Genomic DNA, 25985 nt, shown 5'->3' with positions numbered 1-25985 from the left:
ACTGGAGTAAATAGCCAAAGCACTAGAGTGTATAATGTCTAAGACTATATACCTGAAGTATACGTTACAGTTTCACACTTTAACCAGTTTTCTAATTGTACCAAGCTCGCAACGTACTATATATGACCAATCAACTTTGCCCTCCTTTGCCCTTTGCTTTGAGTTACATGAAACCTGCCTATAGCACCACCAGACCGATGATCAAATTAGCTTTACCTATCCTTTGGCCTGCTCGCTGGTTCTTAAGATACCGATGAAGAAAATTAGTGTAGAAAATAGAGTATTAATTACTAAGATTTAAAGTCACGAGGATTTAAGATCGCTCTTTTACAGAATAATATTCTGTAATTTTGAGGTACGTTTAGATTGAGCAGAGACTGAATACTGAAATATCACAGACTAAACAGCTCGTGATCTTCTAAGATGTAAAATCTTGAGAACTGATTATATTAGAAATTGAGATTTTGTCGATATATTGTTCTAATATACACCACGCTTTAATTAAACATAAATTGCTCACAGTACATTTAAAGTTTGTACACACATTGCCGTTATAAGTGTCTTACGGAGCAGTAATTAAGTCTTGTGATCACGACTGAGGCGTGACATGCGCAGTGACATCGACAAATTGCCGGCTTCGCGTCGATGTAAAACCATGAAATCTCATCAGGTAAGCTAGCATGACAATATTCGGCATCAAAGGGGCCATCACCCTCTCCATGATCGATAGTTCCAACATCAAAACTGGCGCTGAAAAATATTTTGTGGTAAATACGATGAATTTTTTGGCTTTTTGTCATATATATTTTGCTGTTAAATAGTTCCCTGTATCTCGTTTATGATTCGTCAGTTATTTTATTTAACGCCAAGAACTTGGAATTTTCCTAACATCACCGACAACAAATATTTTAATTTGTGTCAACAATCAAACGATTATCTGGCTTCACCGACAACCAATATTGATTAAGATTTCTTGATATCTTGAATATCAAGTTTATCAATGATTAAAAGCAAAGAAAACAGCCAAAAATTTCATCATTTCTCGTGAGAGAAAACGTTTCTAAGTCCAGGTCCATTGTCAGTTCAAAAACCTAAAACACAGATACAAACAATTATCAAACGAAAATTAACATTGAATATCTTAAAACATAAATAGTCATATGAAAAAAAAAATAAAAATGATGTAAATATGAGCAGACCATCTTATTTATTTACAAATTCAAAGGGATACGAACTGTAGGCGGCATTTAAACTTGGCTTTTGTTGAAAAATATACCTAGCTATAAAAGATGCCTGATAATATCATATGTCCATAATACTTGACTTGGTTAATATCCCACAATCTCTTTGTGATTATAGACAAATTGATGGTTTGGGCATGGGTCTTCCTCTCGACCCTACTTTTGCTAATATTTTCATGTGTTGTCACGATGAGACATGGCTAGCCAATTGTCATTTTGATTTTAAGCCATTATTCTATAATCAATATGGCGATGACAGTTTTTTATTTTTCAAGCATCAATCTCATGATGGCTTTTTCTTTGATTGTCTTAATCTCAAACACAGGTCCATCAAATTTACCTTGGAGCTTGAATCCAACAATAGTTTATCATTTCTTGATTGTAATGTTACAAAATCAAATGGCCGTTTTCAGACCTCTGTTTACCAAAAATCAACGTTTACCGGCTTAGACACCAGTTTTATTTAGCTTCTGCTCTTTTCGCGTAAAGTTTAACAGTATTAAAACGTTACTAAACTGCGGGTTTTCGTGTCTGCTCTCCTTTCCATGCAATGCACTTAGAATTTGAATTTTTACGCGGTACCTTTTCAGTTAATGGGTTTCGGTTGTACTTGGTATATACTCATAATAGAAAATGGTTTCTAAGCAATATTCTGAGGTTGTTCCCGAACGTGACAATAGGAATGCTGTTATTGTTAATTTCTTTACATTTGTCCCGCTTCAGAGACTATGGCCAGGGATTTGGAAGTTTTGTTCGCTAAGTACCTCCCAAATGCAAATCTTATTCTATTACAGGTGAATAATTTCAGAATTAGCTCTTTTTTCCAAGTACAAAGCTACACTCACTGTTTCTATGCGATCGTCAATAGTTCATCAATACAGTTGTGAGCAGTGCGCATCTGCTCATGTCGGTAAGACATCAAGCAATCTTTATACTAGGCTGGGTGAGCACAAAGGAAGAAGTTTCAAAACAGGAAACATGCTAGCGCATCCCCTTCATGCAGCAGTACGCGTTCATGCCGAGCAGTGCAACGTCCCGGAGTCCGATAGTGATTATAGAGTTTTAGCCTCAAAGTTAGCCTTTAGTGTATCTGACCTGCGAAATTTAGAGTCCTTGAATATTTTTAAACAAAAGCCTAGTTTAAATGCCGCCTACGGTTCATATCCCCTCGAAATTGCCTAAAGACAAGTTGGGCTGCCCATATTTACTTCATTTTTATTTGTTTTCATCTGACGATTTAATATTTATTATCCTAAATGTGAATTTTAGTTTGCAAATTGTTTGTTCTTGTGTTCGAAATTTCTGAACTGACGATGGAGATGGACACCGAAACAACGTTTTTTCTCATTAGAAATTGTGAATATTCGTGCATTTTTATTTTTTTCGAATTCTTGACAACCAATATTTTAGTTGCCGCTTGACCGATACCAAATATTTTAGTTACCGCGATATTATTAACCCAACGTAACAGTGTAATCCGGCGTAACATAACTCGGCGTGGCAGGTAATCCCATCACGCAGGCACAAGGGGATTTATTCAACATCATTAGGGTACGTGCTTTAATGTTTATAGCATTAAAAGAACAACGCCATGCATTATTATGATTAAACAATATACTTTATAATTAAAAAATTAATTCCGGGGAATTGCGGGATTAAAATTCATTATCTGACCTGGTGTACAAACTTTTGAAAGTTCTAAAAGTAGTACATGCATGGGTGCTCTTTAATAGGGAATTATTAGGAATGGGTGGCACAGTTTATCCTCACTGAAGTTGAAATTTATTAAGAAAGCAAGAGAAATGTTAGAGATTTGTATATATATGGGATTATATAACTAAGCCCGTATCTATTTCTAGCTGCATTTGTTCGCTTATTAGCTTATACATTGAAAATTCTAGCTTACAATTTATGTTCCACTATGCACTACGTAATGTACGACCATCATATAACACAGAAGTCTTCAGGAATCATTACATCTTGTTAGAGGAACTTGGTGTAAGGATGAATGAACTTTGATTTATAAACTCGAAATACCGAATTTAAGCAAAAAAAACTGTCATATATTTTCCTGCACACTGTATCTCTTTGTGGTTATATTTATAGATTAGTTAGGCGCAAGTAAATTTGCTTCGTATTTCCGATATGAAGTCTAGATCTAATGTTTGGTTATACATTTTTGCAGAGATTTAGGTAATTTTTATTCATTGGTTTATCAACCCTCATAACTGCAGGACACACAAGCCTTTGATGTCAACCAAAGGCAATCACCGCTTGGATGTTCGGTGGTGCCGTCACCGGAAATGGATGACCTCGACGCATCCACTCGTGAGCGACACAAGCTTTGGCAGCGCCGAATAACTCCACGGTTTACGCGCACCAGATTCCAGTGTAGCCTCAGATCATCAGCAAATGTTATTCGAGTTCGTAGGGAATTTTGATTTGCAATAATTCAACGTATTTATAAAATTCGGTAAAAATAACCCTTTATGCAAGCAAGCTCGTGAATATTACTATAGCAGTTTACTTGTAGCTCGCTCTGTTTCAAGGCGTGTGCAGTCGAAAAATGGACGGTGCGAAAGAGGTTAACATTGGCGCCATTTTTATTCGCAATAATATTTTTAATCGTACGGAAAAACGGTTCGTGTGACAAGATGGAGCAATGCGAGCTGAAGGAAAGTTCGCGGACTAGTCATTACATTTATTTTCTAAGCTGTTGCTCATACCAACATGTAAAATAAAACTGTCATTCTGCAAACTCCCGTTTGGAGGATGTTTTAGAGATTCTATTCCGAATAATATTTAAATGTAACTGAAATACAAACAAAATTTAGCTTTTTATTACAAAAAATAATAATCTCCTTCCTCTCCCCTTTGTTTTGCAATGTCTTATAATTCAGAATGTAAATTTTTTAGTCCGGGTCACGATAATTAGATAATTCTATAATTAGATAGCAGACTAAATTCCATATGATTTAATGGAAGGACTACAATCATGTTTATTACATAATATTATCTAATTTGTATGATGATATTTAGTACATGAATATGGATTTTCTAGCGTTTTCTAGTGTACTGTATATTAAATGTATATTAAGCCCGTCGTAGCTTGATAGCAGATGCAAGTTAAACCAACTAAATGACTAATCGGAAAGGCATGTACGGCTGACTATCGACCACGACTAATTAAGTGTCATGAAAAGAAATTAAGACGTGTCCAGGGAACGTGAACTCTCACTAAAGCGTAAGTTGGTAGGTGCTCTGGTATGTGCGGTATTTCAGCGAGCCCCATCACTATAGGTTATATGAGGCATGCTTCCAATCATTTAAATTTCAAACGATAACTAATTCACCGAAGAAGTAATGAAATGAATTTCATTTTTTATATTATTCAGATTCATATTATTCTTATTATTATTGTTATTATTATTATTATTATTATTATTATTATTAATATTATTACTATTATTACTGTTATTATTATTATTATTATTATTATTATTATTATTATGATTATTATTGGTGTACTTACTACTCATTATTTAGGGATAATTCGAGCACCGATGCGATAGACACCAGCAGCCCCTATTTACTCATTATCCATTTATCATTAAACGTAATTAATTTTATTCAAGAAACGTGTTTTATTGTCCAATCGATTCAACATGACTTTAATGTGCTTTCAAGTTTATTAAAGTTTGAAACCATCTGACGAAACACATTACTTCATTAAAAATATGCAAGAACAAAAAGCATGTAGGTTTTTTGTTGATTTTGGAAGATTGTAGAGAAGTTTCTCTGCGACTAGTAAATGCAGCTCTATTAAATGCAGCTCTAGTAAATGCAGCTCTATTAAATGCAGCTCCAGTAAATGCAGCTCTAGTAAATGCAGCTCTAGTAAATGCGGCTCTAGTAAATGCAGCTCCAGTAAATGCAGCTCTAGTAAATGCTAATGCGGCTCTAGTAAATGCGGCTCCACTAAATGCGGCTCTAGTAAATGCGGCTCCAGTAAATGCGGCTCTAGTAAATGCGGCTCCAGTAAATGCGGCTCCAGTAAATGCGGCTCTCAACCCTGCGGCTAGTAAATGACCAATGTCAGGCATTCAGACGACTGAAATTCATCGCCATGTGAGGAAGGAAATAAATGTTTCCATTGCATCGACCAAGGCTGACCAAAATTTTGTTAAGCAGCAATTAATCAATAATTCCTCATTAGGCACACTCATTATCCTGCAATCTATTTTGTGAGTGATTCATTATTCCCCCATTAATTTGTATATTAAAGGTTATGGTTTCTTTATTAGATATGTTATCACATTAGAATTTGTTGAATCTGCGTCCCTAAATTCGTCCGAGAAATGAGTAGGGATTCGAAGTTAGATGTTGTACGAAGGGCTTTGGTGTCAGCGCTCTACTTGCATTGTATCACATTGGCCGCCCGTGATCGTGTGAATGATTTCGACTTGACGAATTGCTCCAATTTTACTGTGATTAATTCTTTAAAATAGAAATTTTCATGGGAGATTGTCTTTTCCGAATCGTGCGACAATCAACCTGCAGCAATGTCTATGTATATAACTATACCGATTTGCTATAAACCTCTTTATATCTATTTATTGGTTTGTCTGAATGCCGTGTGAATTTAGTTTTGTTATTTATTTTTTGCTATTGGGAAGTCGGACTTAGTTTAAAGCTTACCATTTCAATATATATGCTATTCAAAATTGGTGCTTTGAATTTAAATATTAGTTTCAATAAATCGAATCAATCAATTTTTTCGTGTTCTTCGGTCTAGATTTGCGTTATTTTACTACGTTAGCTCCGAAGATCGTATTTCAATCCTTAATCTTAGGTCTTTGCCTTAACTTCCAAAGCATTAAAACCTTCAACAGGTCTTCCTATCATTATTTATTTATGCCGCTCCTAATAATGGCACGTTTAACTTTATTGCTACGTCACGCATTCGTCACGCTGTTCTTTTCAACGAGTTACCAACCCGCGACCTCCAACTTATTTTGAAGCGAATTTTGGGGATCGTATATTTGCAATTATGCTCCTAACGACTGAACTTTGTTCATTTTTTGACAGTTCTTCAAATCTGCGTTTCAGTGAAGCTAAACCACTTCGAATCAATATCAAAACTTAATTTTTTTTAGAAATAATTTTAAGATGTTAATTAAATGAAGAGCAAATTAAGCTTCCTTGATTATTTATTTTATTTGAATCCTGTCGATTGTGTGCAAACATAACAATTTATGAGTTATATCATTCATTTTGAAGCTACAATAATTTTTCAATATTTGTTGTAGGATCTCTCCGGTACTAGCAGCTTCAATTGCAACTGTATTTGATAAACTATTAATTGAACGTTCGGTCTAAATGCCAACACGACATAAATTTGGCAAATTACTCATCGTTTACGTAAGTCAACAAACTCTTAATTGAACGTTCGGTCTAAATGCTAACGCGACATAAATTTGGCAAATTACTCATCGTTTTCGCAAGTCAACAAACTCATTCGTAATCTTAGTCAACCAGAGAAGAGGAATTGATGTAGGTAGTAGTTTAGAGCAGGAGATGTAGGCAGGAGCGTCTAGAGGCCCTCATCGCGGGATCAGGCAATCAGCAGGTAATGAAGCGACCTTTGATCAAGTGAAGCTGGGTGCGCAGGGTGATGATGGGTGATGAAGCGTGCGTGTCGAATCATCAATCGTTGATGAGCGAGTGACGACCTGAAACTGCGAGAATGCAGAACATGTATATATATTCATGTGATCATGTCTAAATACCTAAGGCGTATATTTGCTGAATAATGAATTTTTTGCAAATTTTAAGACACGAATTTCACTAAACTGGGGTGACAATTTACGCATAACTTGGTTTATTGAGTTATTTTGAACTCAGCCTTCTGATAATTCTAAAAAACAGGAAATTCCAAGACACGTATTAACGAAAGTCAACGACGATTTTCAAAAGACACCTCATCGAATATGCAAATGTATCGTTGCCAGATGAAAACGTCTGCGCTATACATTCCTATAGTCTTTTACATAGTGAATCTTTTAACGTAGAATTTCATTCCGCTGTTTTTTAAATAGTTCACATTCCAATCCTTCAGAATAACAGATAAAGTCACGGAACATTCTCTGCATCTCTTTTACAAGTCGGAGTATTGTGAGAAAAAAAAATTACTATCAGATGAGCTAAGTATATCATCTATAAATCACAAACTAGTAGCGAATGCCACTTCGTCTCTCTTCATCAGGTGAAAGAAACCAGTAATGTCCAAATTTATGGCAGTGTAATTACAGGGTTTAACCCTTCGCTTAACCCTACAAAATTTTAGGGTCTAATCCTTTGTGTACTGACGGGGGCTCTCGGTCCCAGGCCATTATTAGGAATAGCATGGACGACGGTTAATGAATCCGTAATATTAGTTCATCCTCTGTATCATCTGTTAGTTCTGTATCATCAGTGTTATTTTCAACCTCTGTTGCTGCCTCATCAGTGTTTGTTTCAACCTCTATTGTTGCTACATCAGTGTTTGTTTCAACCTCTGTTGTTGCTATATCAGTGGTGGTATCAACCTCTGTTGTTGCTATATCAGTGTTAGTTTCAACCTTTGTTGTTGCTACATCAGTGCAAGTTTCAACCTCTGTTGTTGCTACATCAGTGGTGGTTTCAACCTCTGTTGCTGCTACATCAGTGTGAATTTAATGACAACGAGAGAAAGGGAAGGATCAAGAAACTCATTCGCTGCAAATTCTTTGTTCGTTCGTGTAAGTCAGGATTTAATCATTGACTGGATGTTTAGTACCTAACTTACCTGATGTCATGCTGCAAATTCAGCAAAAAATAGCAAAATATAAATTTTGTTTTAACTTCATTTTCCTTGTAGTTGAAGCACTCAATGACCAGCTGTTGCTAATAGTCAAGCTAGCTCAGTATGAAGTGGGAAGACCAGCGCTAAGCAGCTACCAGTTAAGGCAGAGATAGGAAGGAAGGTTACAATAGCTCATTGCAGATATGGTGAAAAATATGACCAGCGTGAGAACGTAGCAGTTATTCATCGTGTGTGATACTGAAACTGATATGGACATTTTTCTGTATGCTGGAATTTGTGTATGACGCATTCTCCTCGTATTTCACTACGTATGATAAATAACCGATTTAAACATATAGAAATGATTCGATTAATCAATCTATCAATTAACGATTACGTACGAACTTTTAGTAGGAGTACCAAGGCTTTTTAAGGTACATAAATGTAATGAAAAGCTAATAAATTCTTTTAATTCCGAAGAAACATGAAAAATAATTTGCCACGCCTATAAAGTAGTATTTAAAATTCAGGGCTTATTAAGTAATCTCCGGCAAATATGCTCTTAGCGATGACGAGTTTTCTTCACCCGATTGCAAGTAATGGATTTTAATGGAGCTTCATGTTTGGAAATTTCTTTCTAAATCAAAGAAATTTTCTTTTTCGTTCCTGTAATTAGTAAACGAATTTATTGATTGACATCGCAGTACGATTGTAAATTATATAATGACTTATATCAAAGCACATTGCGCGTCCATATTCAGCAAACGAGAAAATTGAATTTCATTGAATGACGTCTTAAATTTAACCCATTAAAGTGAAGTCACCACTAATTTCAATCGTCATCTCATGCTATTTGCCACGCGGAAACACTACCTGTTTCTCAGAACTCATCCAGTGAATCAGAAGTGACCAGCGACATGCAGTTGACTCCATCGCTTCTCAGTTCTAGTTTCCGTGAAAGAAATTCTCTCCAATAAAGCCATTTCAAAAATACAATTGGTATTCATAACTTTTAATTCAACTCGAAATTTCTCCCAAACTTGGAAATTTATTCATTTTAAAGCGGCAAAAAGTCTGCTATAATTTCGCGAGTATCAGTTCAGCCGTTTCTAAAATGGAACTAGTATTCACAACTTTTCAAATTAAACTCGAAACTTCTCCCAAACCACGAAATTTATTCGCATTCCCGCTTTAAAGTGAAGAAATTTCTAGGTTTGGGAGAATTTTCACGTTAAATTTGAGAAGTTAACAATACTATATTCATTACAGAAACGGCTGAACTAACACTCGCTTACCAGCGAAATTAGAAGAGTAAGTTTGCCTTTTAAAGTAAATAAACTTCTAGGTTGTAGTGAATTTTCAAGTTGAATCTAAAATGTTTTTATAATAATTCTATTTCAGACACGGCAGAGCTGACACTCGTGATATTCGAACAGCATTTTCGTTTTTTTATAGTAAATTGATTTTCAGGTTTAGGGTAATTTTCGAATTAAATATAAATAGTCATATTCATATTTTTTCCGTTCTAATTAGCTTTGTGCAATTCAAATCGAAGTTTCAACTTTCCAGTACATTGGATAGACTTTGAGCAAAAGTTTGGGTTTGAAATAGTGGTGTACATACAAGGGTTCGATTAGAGCAATCTTCAGAAGTGCTTAATCATGAGATTTATAGTATACTTTCTTATATGAAACTTGGTTCGGCAACCAGTACGCATGAATTCGTAGGTCAGGTTAGGCATATTGAGTATATGTATTATATCAATAATTTTTTTAAATATATTATTTTATCACTAATTTTGCCAATTATTTTTGTTTCCGTCACATAGTCAATAAATTCCTTGCTTTAATAAAGATTGCTGAGAGCTTTGAAAGACGACCACGTGCTTCTGTGGGGAGGGAAAGCTGAGATCATCATTGATCAGAAAAGTCCTCAAAAACGTTTTAACAATGCCGAGGTGATAATAAATAAACTGCGATTAAATGGAATGGTGTCGTTATGGGCAGGGCGAACATCTCAACATCAAGCTGTTAAAGGACATCGCTGTATTGTGATAATTAATTGGAATCGCGGCAGATCGTGGCAGACAAGAAGTGGACTTGCCAGGACCTATTTGTCCCACAGTCGAACACAGCAAGTAGGCATTTAATAATTGTCATAATATATGACACAGTCACACATAATATAAGTCTAGCTGTTGAGCTCTCTTAGAACGATTTCGCAACAAATACTATTCGCTTTTAGTGTGTGCGGCAAGATACACAATCGAATAAGGAATGTTGGATAACTGCTCATGAAACATAGTAAATCTCACCTCATTAATTAACTTTCTAATTGATTATCATTTATTTCGGAAGTAAATGGTTCAACAGATAATGGATTGTGTATTTATATAAAGGGTGCCATTTCATCTCTTTCAATGGCTGAAAAAGAAGTACATTGAATTCTATACTACCGATCAAGGTGGGAAGGTTAGGAAGGATTAATAACAAGCACGTTTTAGTGGTATAATGTTTCTCACATGGATCACATACAATATATATTAGAGAATTGCTTCTCTCTTGACCTACGAACGCTTCATGGAGAAGGTCCTGCAACGCAAGGAGCGTCGGGGCCAGAAGTACACACGAAATTTGAAGGAAAATCGCATACATGCAATTTAGGGTTGAATTCAAGACCCTCTGAGCAAGTCCTTTTGATTGGCACGTTATTCGAACACTGGAAATAGTGGATGCAACTTTTTGGGTCAGCGTAAATTGCGTTGGGGTATGGGCATGGTGGAATGCACACCTCTGGTTTAGTAGTCGTCGTCGTCTGCGGTTGGTTACTTGTCTTGTCCGTGGTACCAGCAGAAGTGGTTGTCGGGCCAGCAGTGCTCCATGCTTCAGCGGTTGTTTCAATTTCAGTTGTAGGAGGTCTTGATGTTTCGCCTGAAGTGGTTGTAGGCTCATCGCTGGTAGTTTCTTGCCCAACGGTAACGGTTGTCTCTCCTTCGGTCGTAGTATCCTCATCTTCAGTTGTTGTTACATCAGTGGTTGATGTCTCAACTTCAGTTGTTGATATTGTTGATACCTCAACCCATGTTGTTGGACCTTCCTCAGTGGTAGTTTCCGGAGGACTGGTGGTTGAATATAGCGTGGTTTCTTGCTCTTCTGAAGTAGTTTCAACGTCTTGTGTCGTCGTCAGTTCAACACTAGGAGACGTGAACCCACCAGAGGTTTCACTCACAAATTGGGTGGTTGATCCCCAAGTGGTAGTTGGAAAGTTGGTGGTCGAGGCTACTCCGGTACATACATAGTTGGGGTTGGCGGTACAGCCTGCGTCAATGGGCTGGTTGCAGGTATCAAACTTTGGACTGAAGTACAATCCGTCTCTGCATTGATGCAAAATTGCTTGTTTGTTGGCGCAGACGTAGTAGAGCGTGCAGTCCTTCGGGTGGGGAACGTTGTAGGTTCCTTCCTCACACACAGGGGCACAAGGGTCGAAGTCGAATGACCTGCCTGAACAGGCATATCGGTGGAGTTATATATATTTACTTTCACATAGAAACAATTTATCTCGTGCAGCAATATACAGAGAATATGGCAATGAGCTGAAATCAATACCAATCAAACGACCCAGCTTTGTTCAAAGTGTCTCACCAATTTCTCGTTGAAATTATTCGACATCAAGAATGTGATAGGAATGTCAGAATGCGATATTAAAAGCAAAATGCGCAGTAAATCAGTTTTCTATTAAATAACATCGGTAGATAAATATGTTTCGGCGCAAATCGTCCAATGCCAATAACTTAATGAAGGCAGAACCACATGAGTTTGATAAAGTTTTTGCTTTTTACGCGACAATTACAGAATACCAACAAAAAAATGATATCTGAGTTTTAAAATCGGCATTTGATTTTTCATTCAAACATTATTAATTTTTATCAAATTTTAGAATATTTACAGAGACAAAGAAAAAAATTAAAATAATCCTCGAATCAATCACAATTATATGGAGTTATTTAAAATACTATAACAAATACAAACTTCAAATTGTCATGGCAACTCACCTAATGCCAGACTGCAAACCCAACTAAATACAACAACGTTTAGAACTTTTTTGAGCTCCATTTTCTTTTCATATGTAGGATCCAAGAGTTGTTGTCTGAACTAAAACTTAGGATGAAGTGGGAAGACCAGCGCTATGCAGCTTAGATTTTAGAGGCGTAGATTGGGTGGAAGGTTACCACATTGTCAAGATATGGTGAAAAAATTTGACCAGCGTGGAAATATAGCAAGTGTTTCTAATCTCGAGATATCTAGGTAGAAAATTAATATAATTATGTATGGTAAAGTTCTTCTGACATCAGCGTAAAGATTCTGATTTTCGTTCGGTTTTGTTCGCATTTACCTCTAATTGCCACTTCAAACCAATCACCGTTGAATGTTTTTGTGTAAACAGTTAACATTTAATCATCAGAACAACATTACATCTATATTTTTATTCATAAAAATAATTGTTCCAGTGATAATTAGATTAATTTATGCTCATTTTTATCATTTGTTCAAGGGATATGAAAACTAAGCTGCCGCACAAGAAAAAATGCAAATTGAAAAAATTAACCGCCAAAGAAGTACAGGTGGCAGTTTTACCCTCTGTTGAGATATTTTAATATCATCAGCAAATCATTTTTCAAGGTATATTCAGCAAAAATTTATAATGAACTCGTTCCATTAAGTTTATTCTCAGCGATAGAAACTCAAACACTGCCAATTATTGATGACTATTCATTAATATTTTCCCCGTGATTAAAACCGCATTACGTAACATATAAGACTTTCTGTACATAGTCAAAAATTCAATGACGATAGAGTTAATTAAAGCCGATTAGGTGAATGAATTTCTTTTTATTTTGCTAAAAGTTACAATCTATAAGAAGGGGCCCCATGCCTCTGTAAGTAACCTCATATCACAATGATTAGCAAAAAAAAAAACATCTGGACAACGACAGTAACTGGTTATCATTCTTAATAAATCATTTGTACGCATATGCAACAGGTATCCCATTGCCAACAGCTATCTAGCTCCTTCACGTGACAAATTCTCACAACTCGCGGTCTTTGGATGCCGTAAAGAAGGCAATATTTTTTGTTCTTAAGCTATCCCATTTGGACGCCAACGCTGGTCTTGGGTACGAAGGTCCTGCATAAAGTGCAACTTGTTCACGAGAAATGTTCCGGGCTTTCATTTATTGTCTTCTGGTGTTTGGAGCTTGTGAGTAATAGTGATTCCGAAAAAAAAATAAATGTATTTGAACCATTTTGCGATGTTGGTGAGCGCTACTATTTTATTTTCGCTACTGAGATGTTGCTGAACGCTACTATTTTATTTTCGCTACTGAGATGTTGGTGAACGCTAATATTTTATTTTTGCTACTGAGATGTTGCTGAACGCTACTACTTTATTTTCGCTACTGAGATGTTGGTGAACGCTAATATTTTATTTTTGCTACTGAGATGTTGGTGAACGCTAATATTTTATTTTTGCTACTGAGATGTTGCTGAACGATACTATTTTCAATCATATATTTTTAAAACTGATGATTGAGCTGGTTTCCGAAACGTCTTCATAGATTAAATTATGAACTTGCTTGGAATTTTCTTTGCTTTCAAATTCTTGGTGAACTTGCGCTCTAGGTTGAATAATGATCTAAATAAATATATTTTTAAAAAAGTCACTAGATTGCTTTAATCGCAGATTCACTAGAAATTTAAAAGCGAAGAAAACACCACAAAAATTTAGCATATCTCTTAGAGATATGCTAAATTTTTGTGGTGTTTTCTTCGCTTTTAAATTTCTAATATATTTTTAATATTGTCACGTTAAGTACATGAAAGGATCAAAATTTACTGCTTCGGAATACGAAAAAGATGGCAATGCCCTGATGTGGTGTCTTCATACATTGCAAACACATTGAGAATAATATCGTATATCATCTTCAATCACCTCACATCAGTCAACACAAACTTATGATTCGTTGCATGTAAAAATAGTGTAATTGTGATTCGTTATTGATTTTGATTCACCATTTTGTCTACATAAGCAATTTATCACAATTTCAGAATTGAAAATGAACATGTTTTGTACAGCGGCAGCGGACGACCCTTGCGCTCCCGACTGCGCACCCGGGGATGACGGCCTCTACCCGCACCCTCAGGACTGCACCGAGTACTACCAATGCGCCAACGGCAACGCTATCATCCAGCACTGTCCTGGCGGGTTAGAATACAATCCTACCGCAGGCGTGTGCGACTTCCCTGCCTCTGCAGGATGCACCGCTGATCCTGATTTTGATTGCGGAGGCGGAGAAGTGAGCACCACAACTTCGGCTCCATCCACGACAGCGCCAGCTGAGAGTACCACTGAAGTGCATTCTACTACTATGGAAACCATATCAACCGAAGAAACAACAACGGACAAGAAAACTACGACTGAAGAAATTGTTTCCACCTCAAGTTACACTCCTGAACTTACAACTGAATCACTCACCACTACACAAGAGGTGAGCTACACGACCACTGAAATCTTGTCTTCACTGAATCCCAGCACTGATGTTCCGTTGGACTGCTTCCCATCCTGTCCGTCGTCCTCTGCAATATACGCCAATCCCAGGGACTGCGACACCTATTTCATGTGTTTCGGAGGAGTTCCTTACCTGATGACATGCAGTCCTGGCCAAGAATATAATCCTGAGACAGAATTTTGCGAGGACGCAGGCACCTTCGAGTGCACTGCGGGGCCGGACCAGCCATGCATTGCGGTCACCAATCCACCTAAATTTTAGAGCTAACAATAGATACATATTTGCAATTTTACTAAACCCTGATTCGGAACTGCAGTGGAGAACTGACAATTCTATGCGAAATAATGACGATATTTGCAGTTATGCTGCTTTGTCGACTACGACGAGCCATCATTTTTTATCGAAATGTACTTGCCGATTTATATTGTTTTCATTTTTATATAATTTTTCAGAGATGTTTGCTGGTCTCATTTCATTGTGATATCGAACTAAACTTGCTTAACGGTCGGCGGAATTCAGTCGAGGTTCTTATCGTGTTAGCTACACAATAAAAAAACAACAACGACAATTGCATTGTTTAAATTGCATTGCCCTGATTAAACAGTTTGAGAGTCTAATTTTGTTTTAAATCAAGGAAAATTATGCAAAATGAAACAAAATCCGTGTTTTTTATTGAAGATTATATGTATTTTATGTGGCACTGAGTATCCTTCCGTTACATGTACAATTCCGATCAATAAAAAATTACGACAAAATAAAAATGTAAAAAAAGAATTAAAAATATTCCGAAAAAATCTTTTCAAAAGCAGGAAGCCACATTGTGGACGTCATTTATTAATTCTAAATAAGCCAGGTATGTGTAGATTTACTTTCGGACGCGGATACACGTGTCTATAATCATGAAATCAAATTGAATATAAAATGTACAAATAATAAACTCGGATCAGATGCAGATTATCGTAATTTTTATGCCGAATTGTGACACAGCTTAGATTTTTCAACAACATACAGGGTAGGCGGTTTTCCGAAAGACGGTTTTTTTTAAGTAGACAGTTTTTTTGAGTACGCTGTTTTTATTAGACGGCTATTTCGATTTGACGGTTTTCTTCTTTCGGAAATGGAATTTTTTTCTGTTATGCGGTTAATTCATATTGACGGTTAATTCAGGACAAGGCAGATATGAATCTTTTGCTAACCATGGTACGAGGAAAAATCAATGTATTACAGAAACCATTCTAACGTGCGCACTGTTGATTTATCTCGACGATATTCACTCTATGATGGAGATAATGTGGGCGGTATCTGTAACACCAGGCTTAACAGATACCAACACATGAAGAGATTATATAGTACATGCACATTTTGTCAGTTACTTTATGAAATTGAGACGAATTGAATTTAAAAGTAATTTAGATATAATCGAAAAAATAGCACCGGACGTCAAATTAAATTGGTTGGAAAACGTTCCTTGATGAATTAACTTCGATTGCTGGAAAACTTGCGGCACAGGATTATGAGGTAGTTGAAAATATTGTGGGATAAACTTATAATGTTTTTTAGAAAATTTGTGAAATAAGACGATTGCAAGAGTATACCGTTTAATCAATGAGCTTGAGACATGAGAATCAAATAACAGTAAAAAAATAAACTTTGATCTCAGACTATAATAAAAAATTATTAATTCGGTACAAATTTATTATTATAATCTTGCCATGATTTAATTTATTCGTAACTAGGCAAATTAATTGAGCAAATGCGAATTAATTCGTTTCAATGTTGGATAAACGCTCCCCCTGGTGGGAGGAAGCAGAAATACAAAAAAAAATTTTGCAAAAATTTTTGCAGATATACAAAAATTAAGAAGAGAAAATCGGTAAAAAAAATTGATGAATCTGACTATGGCTTTATCGGCTCCTATCCACTATTCTGTTTCAATCAGTAGCCGGGTCAGTTAATTATACTATCTAACGATATTGTTATCATATAAAGGACAATCGAAGAAGATGGACTTACGATCAGGTGACGACTCATGTCACAAGCATGCACAGTGATCAGACCGGACCATGCGCTCCTCTTAATAAATGTCCAATTGGGGAGCTATGAAGAGTGTATCTGAATTGTATTGATATATAAACAGTCTGATGTTATCAGCTGTATGATTATGGTTCCTTGTAAACGTTATCCATTGTGCACAAATTAAGTGAATATGTCTCTGCCGAGATGAAATTCAGGGAAATTCTGCCCTGACATATCCCTCAATAAATATATTTATTACCTACAACTCGAATTTGTTTACTATGCATGGTTTGTTCTTCAGAACGTAGTAGCTCAGGAATTTTGAAAAGCTATATTTCTGCGGTGTCTTTTTCGGTTAATGCTTATGTAATGTTCCTATTGGTTCGGGTTCAAACTGATGGGTTCATTGACTAGCTGACGGTAACTTGCGTTGGGCGTTTGGGTTATTAGGATTGGTCCAAGTTCCAAGTTTATTCTAGTAGAACAGCAGAACAGAGGAGGGAAGTTCTCCTACAAATAAACACGCATTTCATTAAATTAATTAAACACTAATAACCAGATAAGTCATTATTCTAAACACATTCTCACAGTTTTGCTATAACAAATTAGAGAACCTCGACGCTTACCAATAAGAGCAAGAACACAAGCGGTTGGCTTCAGTCAGGATCATCGAATGGCCGCACCGTAAGACAGGTCCTTTCAATACTTAGGTTAATGTTGCCAGAACATCTGCTACAATATTCCTAAAGCTAAAATTCATTACAGCTTAAATCCTTTAATAACTATTTTCTAGAGAAAAAATTATGCTAAATGGTGATTACCATTTTACTTGCACATATATCTACTATTAAGTTAGAAGGTTTAACGAAAAAAAATCATGTCAGATATATAAGATACAGTACACAAGATTGGAAATACTCCGTGAATATTTCCAAGAATCGTGGCCGTCCAAGTGTGAGATCCTCATGTGCTCACCGATTAAAATATTCCCATTGATTGCCATATCTTTCTTTGCCAGTCATGAGCTGCACCCACCTCTGTACACGTGCTACGTAGCTGTTATTTGCCCCACCTCTGTTCACGTGCTACGTAACTGTTATTTGCCCCACCTCTGTACACGTGCTACGTAACTGTTATTTGCCCCACCTCTGTACCCGTGCTACGTAACTGTTATTTGCCCACCTCTGTTCACGTGCTACGTAACTGTTATTTGCCCCACCTCTGTACACGTGCTACGTAACTGTTATTTCAAATGGCGCTTTCCACCATGCAATGAATGCTATTTACTATTTTAATGCTATTTGCTATTTTAAATGGCAATGGAGATTCGCACACCAATTACTCAACAAAGATGAAGAATATTAATAAAAAACAGTTCATACAATTTCAGTTTCCAACAGCAATCCAAGTTCATATTGATATGAATTTATACGGGGTTTTCACGATGAATGTCTTTTATTGGTATAGATTCTCAGTAATTATCGAGTACTCATGAATTATTATAAATCATATGTAAACTCCGTTGCAGCGACGTTCATGTCATGTCAACATTAATAATAATTTTGACCAATCAAATTATCAACATGTAACATCTACAAGAGTTGCATGCCATACCCTCAGAGATAAGTCGGTGTTTCAAATTAGAGCTCAAGCGCATGAAACATGATGTTCTAATAGTCATCCTATTGAGCGATTGCTAGAAAGGATGCAAGTTATCTATCGATGAATAATATTTAAAGTGATTGATATACAACTTACCCTATAGGACATTACACTAACTGATAAGTTCTTATCAGTCATCGGTGACATAGTGCTGGGAACTTGACAAGGTGGTAACTCTAAAAATCTCCTCCTGAGTTTTCTATTAGTAAATTTCGGGCCACTGAAGCTTTACCCTCTTGTCTCTTCAGAGCTGCTATAGATGTGGGAGTCCATCGATTTTTTAATCTCCCATGGAACTTTTCGAAGTCTGGGTCAAAGTGATAATCATCTCACTCTTCACCATTGGAATTCGAGGTATGTTGTTGACTGTTAACTGACCTGTACTGTTTAATGTTGTTGGTGCTCAATACTGTTAGTATTTCAATATATGTATCATATCAATATAGGTTGCTTAATTTCAGGATTCATGACCGATGACGACCCATGTGCCCCCGACTGTTCTCAAGGTGATCTGTTCTTACCACACCCGAAGAATTGCACAAAATATTACCAATGTGCCAACGGGGAACCAGTTCTCGAGGAGTGTCCAGACGACCTCTATTTCAATCCTAAATACGGCGTCTGTGATCACCCAATTAGCGCGGGATGTACGGCTGATCCTAATTACATATGTGGAGGTGAAATTTCCTCAACTTTATCTAATCCTAACACTGTGACAACTACCCCTCTAAACACAAATTTCATGACGACTCAAACTACCCAAACAACATTTAACCTCACTACATCTTCCTCGACAAGTGCTTCAGAGACAACGGATGAGCAAAGCACAACCGAATTGTCTATCCCGAGCGTTACTACAGCTAGTACTACATTGTCTACAGCCACTGAAGAAACTGATGACACAACCGCAGAATTGAATGAAAGCTCGACAGCTGATTCGACAACGTGGGACTTCGATAACACGACACATCCTCTCTCGACCATCCCTCCCACAGACTGTGTGCCGTCATGCTCAAGCAACGGCATCATACCAAACCCTCGTGATTGCTCCACGTTCTTTGTCTGCTCCAATGGCCTGCCTGTTCTAATGAATTGCTCTGATAATTTATTGTACAATCCAGATACTGAGAAGTGTGACTTTCCTGAGAATGTTGATTGCACTGACGATCCAAATGCGCCCTGTTGAAAACTGTTACAATGAAGTGCGGTCTCTGCGGTTCCGGAAAGTGAATTAGTCTCTTGTACAAAATAAACATCTGACGAGCTAGTTGCACAATTTCTAATAGATTTATCGCTCCAATACTCGCTTAAATTTATAAACGGCAATCAGTATTACTTAATAAAATAATTCTAGCGGGTTTAAGAATTCGTAGAACTAGTTAATATGAAATTAACTTATTATGTTATTATTCATTTTATATTATTATTATTCATTGTTTCATTTTTCAGTCACTCATAAGTAAATTAGGCGATTTAATTTTAAATTGAAGAAATTTTGTCATACCCTTACTGATTTAAGTATCAGTAAATGATTTTATTGTCGTTAGTCAATAAGCTGTTAGGAGATGATTCAGGATGAAGGAAATGTATTTAAACATCATCTGTTTGAATTCGAATAAAAATGTTGAAGTACAATTTCAAAACTATGTTTCTTTTTATGCCTAATTCTTGTATCACATTAGTAGTGTTTGCCACAATTCAACGCCTTTTTTAAATTAATCAACTGCTGCGGCTAAGAAATCCAGAAATTTAATTCAGATTATCTGCGTTAAATTAAATATAATTAAGAACTTGGCGTGTTACAACATCTTTAGCTTCCTATTGGTGTCCTAGAAAAAAATTAAAAGGTTTTATTTCCCAAAAGTATAGGTGCGAAATATATCAAAGGCAACTCTGAAACTAAAAGAATAAAAACAAATTGTAAGCGTACGGCTGGTCTACATTGTAGTGCAGTTGAACATGACGTTCCGACCAGCCTTTCTAATTCGACCGAATTCCTGCCTCAATCATGTCGTGAGCCACCCAACCCAGAGGCGGAACTCGAGTATCGCTCGTCTTATAGGATTTTCTGGTCGTGGTCTTCACTCCAGGTCCTGGGAGATTCCAATAAACGGAGTTGAACAAATAGAAGGCTTCATATAAGAGCTGCAATGCGATAACACCGCTCTGCGCCTAGGGTGTTTATTACGTGCGGGATATGAGGAGGACGGACCAGACAGACTTGGGGATGAACGGGTGTTGGGAGAAATTGAGATTGATAGAGAGAAAAAGGGAAAAATCAGGTCGCCGAGATAAGTTTGATGATAAGTTTTTTAGGTATGAGAAAATTTTGGTTGGTGAGACAACCGAACCTTATAATTTTCAGTTTGCCAAGCAAATTGGAAGAAACTTAGAGGTTGAAAACCACGTAAAAAGTTGCAGATTAAAGTTAGAATCGAGTATACGATGTCAGAGACAAACTATTTAATAAATTAATTAATGAACTATAATGTATTCCGTTTATGACGATGCTGACAATATCAGTCATCTTCATCTTCGCTATACGAATCAGCTTTGAACCTCAAATATTTCAAAAATTTCTTGATTGCTCTGTAGTAAACCCATGTGAACGCGCAAATTTTTTCCAGTAACTTCTTTTATGCGTTATTCCCTAAAGATTCACCTCTTGTAAGACTACGTGGTGATGTGATCAGTTTCTTTTCGTATTCAGAAATTTAAATGTGTCAATATTTACTTACAGGAGCATCAAGGAACAATCTCCATAACAATCTCTTCGAAAGCGTGCGGTCGTTGATGGAAAAATGAAATGCAAGAAATCTCATAGACAAATTATTTTCAATTTTTTTCCACATGAATTAGAATTAAAAACTTGAAATCAGCGTGCGAATGAAGTTAGCTCACCTCTTTCCTGCAGTGTTTATTCTTCGACATACAAATGAACAGCGTAAAAGATTTCATGGATATTTATTATTCAGAAATATCATTACAGGGCATATATACTAAGAAAAATGAAATTTAGTATCAAGGCATCAGTTGGCAAATTAAATTATTAATATTTCTGTTTTCAAATCTGATTCTTCTGCATGCAAATAAGAGATTTTATTTTAAAAAAGAAGCCATTTTTCAAAACTGCCACCATATGCTCATACTTTAAAGCATTTTATGCTTCCAAGAACATTTGCAAACAGTTTCACACTCCATTCCACCATATTCCCACTGTAGGAAACGTAATCTAACTCATAAGCTACATATATTTCAAAAGCTATTTTTCATATATGCCGCCATATGCTCAAAAGCTATTTTTCAAAACTGCCACCATATGCTCATACTTTTAAATCATTTTATGCCTCCAAGAATATTTGCAAACAGTTTCACATTCCATTCCACCTTATTCCCACTGTTGGAAACCAAATCGAACTCAAAATCTCGGAGCGACGGTGATGGCTACGCAGGGAGCGTCTGGTCCGGCGGTGCATTCCATGTTCTCAGGGAAGTCGCACCTTCCACTAGCAGGGTTGAAGTACAGCCCTGGGTAGCAGGTCATCAGAAGAGGTTCATCATTTGAACATTGGAAGAAGCTGCTGCAGTCGCGTGGGTTGGGGTAAGTGGCTTCTGGTGATGGACACGGCGGGATGCATTCAACTGGTACTGTGGTTACAGTCGTCTCTACTGTGGTTACAGTCGTCTCTACTGTGGTTACAATCGCATCCACTGTGGTTACAGTCGCATCTACTGTGGTTACAGTCGTATCTACTGGGGCAGCAGTCGTGTATGTTGGGCCAGCAGTCGTGTCTACTGGAGCAGCCGTTGCGTCTACTGGGCCAGCCGTTGTGTCTACTGGGCCAGCCGTTGTGTCTACTGGGGCAGCCGTTGTGTCTACTGGGCCAGCCGTTGTGTCTACTGGAGCAGCCGTTGTGTCTACTGGGGCAGCAGTTGTGTCTACTGGGGCAGCCGTTGTGTCTACTGGGGCAGCAGTTGTGTCTACTGGGGCAGCAGTTGTGTCTATTGGTTCAACAGTTGTGTTTACTGGGGCAGTAGTTTCAACAGTATCTACAGTGGTTTCAACTCCACCAACAGTCGTAGTGTCCACCAGAGCCTCGGTGGTCTCAACCGCAGAAGTGGTAGTCACCTCAGTTGTTGTTCCGCCGCAATCGAAGTCAGGATCAGCGGTACATCCTGCATCCTCCGGATGGTCACAAATGCTGAAGGTAGGGTTGAAGTAGGTGCCATCAGGGCACGTTCTGGGCACGGCGACCCCTTGCGCACACTGGTAGTATTTCGTACAGTCCGTGGGGTTAGGGAAAGAGCCTTGAACCCCCTCGCAGTCCGGAGCACATGGGTCAGCGGCTGATGCTGGAAATGGAATTTATTATCAATAATAATGCCAGCAAAAAAATATTATGATTATTCCAGAAGACAACGTTATTTATTTATCATTCAAAAGACAATGAATTGAAGATTTATGTACCATACTTTGCATAATAAAATTCGGGAATTTATATTTCTCAAAATGTTTATCGGAACATAGCACGACTGAGCATAGCATAATACAATATCCAGTGAGCCCTGAATTGTTGATCTCTACAATTTGAGAATCACATTATCCCGAAAAATTGTCAGTTTGAAAAATTCAATACTTTCCAAAGATAAATTTTAACAATTTAGCCCTTTTTAACTATCTAATATTTCCATATATTAGGATATATTCGAATGACTAACCCAGAGCGGCAAAAGCGCAAATAATAAATCCTGCATGCACTAATTTCATCATTTTGTACGGTTCGTCAATAATTATCGATGCTGACTACGAAGCATGTGTTTTACGGGGGAATATTCGAATTGAACAGGACAATGCACAATTGGGCGGCATAATTTATACATCGTTGCCCGATTGCAATGTGAATTTACCATCTGGGGTTTGAACTGATAACTATCGTGAACGAATTATGCTGCCGATCAGCCCAGAGTATGTTAGCGCTTTTTAATGACGCAAAATTCGACGATGATTGCATAATGACCATAAGTTAAGTACAACATACATGACACTACCTGAAATTCAGACGATTAGAACTGTTAGATTTTTTGCCGTTGTCGTCATGTGACGAAGTTAATCACATTCATATCAGCCATCAACGTATCGTCTAATTCAAGTTTTATGAGAAGTTGTGTTCAAATCTCATTACCAGCTCACATTCGAGTATGTATCTATAAAATATCCGTATGTTACGCACAAAAAGTTATTAACTTATAAAATAAAATGTAGCATGCTTTTACTATGAAAAATTGTAATACCACTTGAAACTTACGAAGGGCGGCATTCGATCTAAACTTATCTCGACTAGTTATTTTTTTAGACCGCGAAGAATGATTTAACTGCAGTCATTTTTCAAGCTATTCATACAAGTTTCGTGAGTTTAAAATTACTTTATAGGAAGAGTGTAAACCAATAAGGAAAAGAAAGAATGATTAAAGGAAAATAAAAAACGCAAATAAAATAAGATTAACGACAGAGTGATGATGAATAATGGCTAGATCAAGAATGAGGGAAAGCGACTGAGGGAAGTGGATGAACGACCTAGTTAAAAAAAGTTAGATAAAACTAAGATAGGAGAGACTGAGGTAAGAGTAAAACGACTGAAGGAACATGAATATTGAAAGTTAGATTAAAAAGAATGAATGAAGGAAGAAGGAGAACGTCGGAAGGAAACGCAAGAACGACAGAGGGATTAGATAGAACGCGTGAAGGTAGAAGAGAAGCGACTGCAGGCGTCACAGTGAAGACAAAAACTTGTCCAGCGCAGACACAAAGGCAGCTTTTGAAGTGGCCTCCCTGCTCGGTGACAATTTATTAAAGCTTACCAAAGAACCCGGCCGATATTGGCATAGCTTTGGCACCCCTGCCATCAGTACCCACTGATGGTGGGATCGATGGTTCAGCAACAAACCGCGGGAGCGTCTTAGTTTAAAATTGTATTTCGAAATGACTCTATTGTGATGAAAAATCAATATGTGCGTTGATATAGTGCTAGTGATAATTTAATTTGATTTATATTTTAGGAACTTCAATACAGGTATCTATGCTGAGTTGAAGAAACGTTATCAAATTTTCTATGATAGAAGTATTAATTGTTCTTAAAAACTTAAGTGAGTTTCATGGTTGATAAGTGGTAGCTAGGCGGTTAAATTCACATGCAATTCACAAAGGAACTTCCACAACACCTGTCACCAGGTTGTGATGCGGTCGTCGGATTTTTTTATCTCGTACAATAAGAACTGAAAAGACCTTCAGTATTTCTAGGAAATTAGTTTGATTGCCGACGACTTTTCCTCAGCTGTTCGTTGTCATTAAGTTCGTGATAAGAGGAACAGAAGTTATAGCCTTTTTTTTATTAGGCTTGCGTGTGAAAACCGTCGACATCAGACAAGAATTCTCAGAAAAATGGATGCGCTTCTCGCCAGCAGCTGTCGAACGATTACGTGAACAATTCGTGGAAAAATCGTTTCAGGAATGTGCGCAGTTATTGTGTGATAATAATCACTGTTGTGGGACTAAATCTTTAATACAGTAGAATAAAATTTACTAAACAAATTCTGCGGAAAAACTTTTGTGGACTCGTTTTAATATAAAGTTGAAAAGGTAACTAGTGGCAATGGCTAACATGCCGAATAAAAATACTTTATAACAAATTCTTGAACAAAAATGTCGAAAGACATCCGAATTATTTATTAGCTTCAAACGTGGAACATCGATTGAAGAATACCTCCTGGAATAAAATTACAAGGAAAATTTTAACCGGATGCAGGCCTACGAATTTCCTGACGTTTTTCATGCACTGACCGCTGGCCTGGCCACAAGTCGTGTTGATAGGTCAATGCGCAGGTGAGTGGCGGGTGCGAGCCCTATCCTTTTTCGCTGAATAAATCCGATTCATTTTTGCGTGTCCGAGGTAAGCAATCTCAGCGTATAGGATTTCATTCCTTGTGTTCCTCCGAGATAAACGATTTTGTTTTTCGAATTTTCAGTGAACGTCGAATTTCACAGAGCACTGTGTTCCTTGAAGATCGCCGAAATCAAGGCGTTTATAGGGTTTTCTTGTTGCTAAAGTCAAACCGTAATATAAGCCAGATTTTTTTAATTTGAAGGAGCGCTCTCACACTTGTAATACATTGTTATTTATATTTGACGTTAACTTTATCTATACTACATTGAATATCGGTGAACTCGATATTGTCATTTGTGCAAGGTTTTGACTTCGACACAATGTGACAAAGTATGACATGACAGAATCGATATATTATAACAATAACTTTGTCGTGGCGCACACGCTGCCTCGATTATAAGGTGGCAAGCATTTCATAGGAGCCTTAATTGGGCGATTGAATAGTTTTGGTGGTACAAACTACACTTTGAGGATAAAAACAAAACACTGACGATTTCTGACGTTAAACTCATAAACTTTATACAAAGTACAAACGTCTTCCTTATTCGGCTTCCACTTCTCGGCTCACTCCTGTCCAAATGTTCTACATACCGACACGTCCTTCTTCAAAGAACCATTTGTTTAGTTCATAAGTACGACTAATAATTGAGAAAAATACGTTCAAAACACATAAAGATAATTAAAAATGAGTTCAGAAAGCTTCAGTGTATCAAAGTTATATACAGATTCAAATGAAC

The 25985-nt window shown here is 37.0% G+C and overlaps 4 protein-coding genes across 4 annotated transcripts; 2 read left to right on the top strand and 2 right to left on the bottom strand.

Moving 5' to 3' along the window:
• Positions 1 to 10559: 10559 nt before the first annotated feature.
• On the bottom strand, positions 10560 to 12250 carry LOC108678340 (salivary glue protein Sgs-3-like). Its single transcript, XM_018166722.2, has 2 exons — positions 12116 to 12250; positions 10560 to 11564 (listed from the first exon to the last, which is right to left on the bottom strand). Exons 1-2 carry the CDS (start codon positions 12174 to 12176, stop codon positions 10642 to 10644), a joined length of 984 nt encoding a protein of 327 aa, XP_018022211.1. The 5' UTR covers positions 12177 to 12250; the 3' UTR covers positions 10560 to 10641.
• A 940-nt stretch (positions 12251 to 13190) lies between these two features.
• Positions 13191 to 15246, top strand: LOC108678344 (probable endochitinase). The gene is made up of 2 exons (XM_018166725.2): positions 13191 to 13320; positions 14196 to 15246. Exons 1-2 carry the CDS (start codon positions 13278 to 13280, stop codon positions 14888 to 14890), a joined length of 738 nt encoding a protein of 245 aa, XP_018022214.1. The 5' UTR covers positions 13191 to 13277; the 3' UTR covers positions 14891 to 15246.
• A 3276-nt stretch (positions 15247 to 18522) lies between these two features.
• LOC108678342 (cell wall protein DAN4) lies at positions 18523 to 19669 on the top strand. The gene is made up of 2 exons (XM_018166724.2): positions 18523 to 18661; positions 18769 to 19669. Exons 1-2 carry the CDS (start codon positions 18598 to 18600, stop codon positions 19491 to 19493), a joined length of 789 nt encoding a protein of 262 aa, XP_018022213.1. The 5' UTR covers positions 18523 to 18597; the 3' UTR covers positions 19494 to 19669.
• Positions 19670 to 21318: 1649 nt separating this feature from the next.
• On the bottom strand, positions 21319 to 23140 carry LOC108678346 (zonadhesin). Its single transcript, XM_018166727.2, has 2 exons — positions 23027 to 23140; positions 21319 to 22660 (listed from the first exon to the last, which is right to left on the bottom strand). Exons 1-2 carry the CDS (start codon positions 23076 to 23078, stop codon positions 21726 to 21728), a joined length of 987 nt encoding a protein of 328 aa, XP_018022216.1. The 5' UTR covers positions 23079 to 23140; the 3' UTR covers positions 21319 to 21725.
• Positions 23141 to 25985: the final 2845 nt, after the last annotated feature.

The sequence above is a fragment of the Hyalella azteca genome, unplaced genomic scaffold (assembly GCF_000764305.2).
Source record: "Hyalella azteca isolate HAZT.00-mixed unplaced genomic scaffold, Hazt_2.0.2 contig12479, whole genome shotgun sequence".
NCBI classification, from domain to species: Eukaryota; Metazoa; Arthropoda; class Malacostraca; order Amphipoda; family Hyalellidae; genus Hyalella; species Hyalella azteca.
The sequence above is the reverse complement of the archived record's forward strand: the minus strand, read 5'-3'. Positions and strand labels throughout refer to the sequence as shown.

Excerpts from the sequence above, each read along its gene's own strand:
- LOC108678346 (XM_018166727.2), bottom strand. The coding sequence starts at position 23,078 with ATGATGAAATTAGTGCATGCAGGATTTATTATTTGCGCTTTTGCCGCT. Across the intron at positions 22,661-23,026 it reads TTGCGCTTTTGCCGCTCTGG|CATCAGCCGCTGACCCATGT; the intron begins GTTAGTCATTCG and ends TTCCATTTCCAG.
- LOC108678344 (XM_018166725.2), top strand. The coding sequence starts at position 13,278 with ATGTTCCGGGCTTTCATTTATTGTCTTCTGGTGTTTGGAGCTT. Across the intron at positions 13,321-14,195 it reads TCTTCTGGTGTTTGGAGCTT|CGGCAGCGGACGACCCTTGC; the intron begins GTGAGTAATAGT and ends TGTTTTGTACAG.
- LOC108678340 (XM_018166722.2), bottom strand. The coding sequence starts at position 12,176 with ATGGAGCTCAAAAAAGTTCTAAACGTTGTTGTATTTAGTTGGGTTTGC. Across the intron at positions 11,565-12,115 it reads GGTTTGCAGTCTGGCATTAG|GCAGGTCATTCGACTTCGAC; the intron begins GTGAGTTGCCAT and ends ATGCCTGTTCAG.
- LOC108678342 (XM_018166724.2), top strand. The coding sequence starts at position 18,598 with ATGGAACTTTTCGAAGTCTGGGTCAAAGTGATAATCATCTCACTCTTC. Across the intron at positions 18,662-18,768 it reads CTTCACCATTGGAATTCGAG|GATTCATGACCGATGACGAC; the intron begins GTATGTTGTTGA and ends GCTTAATTTCAG.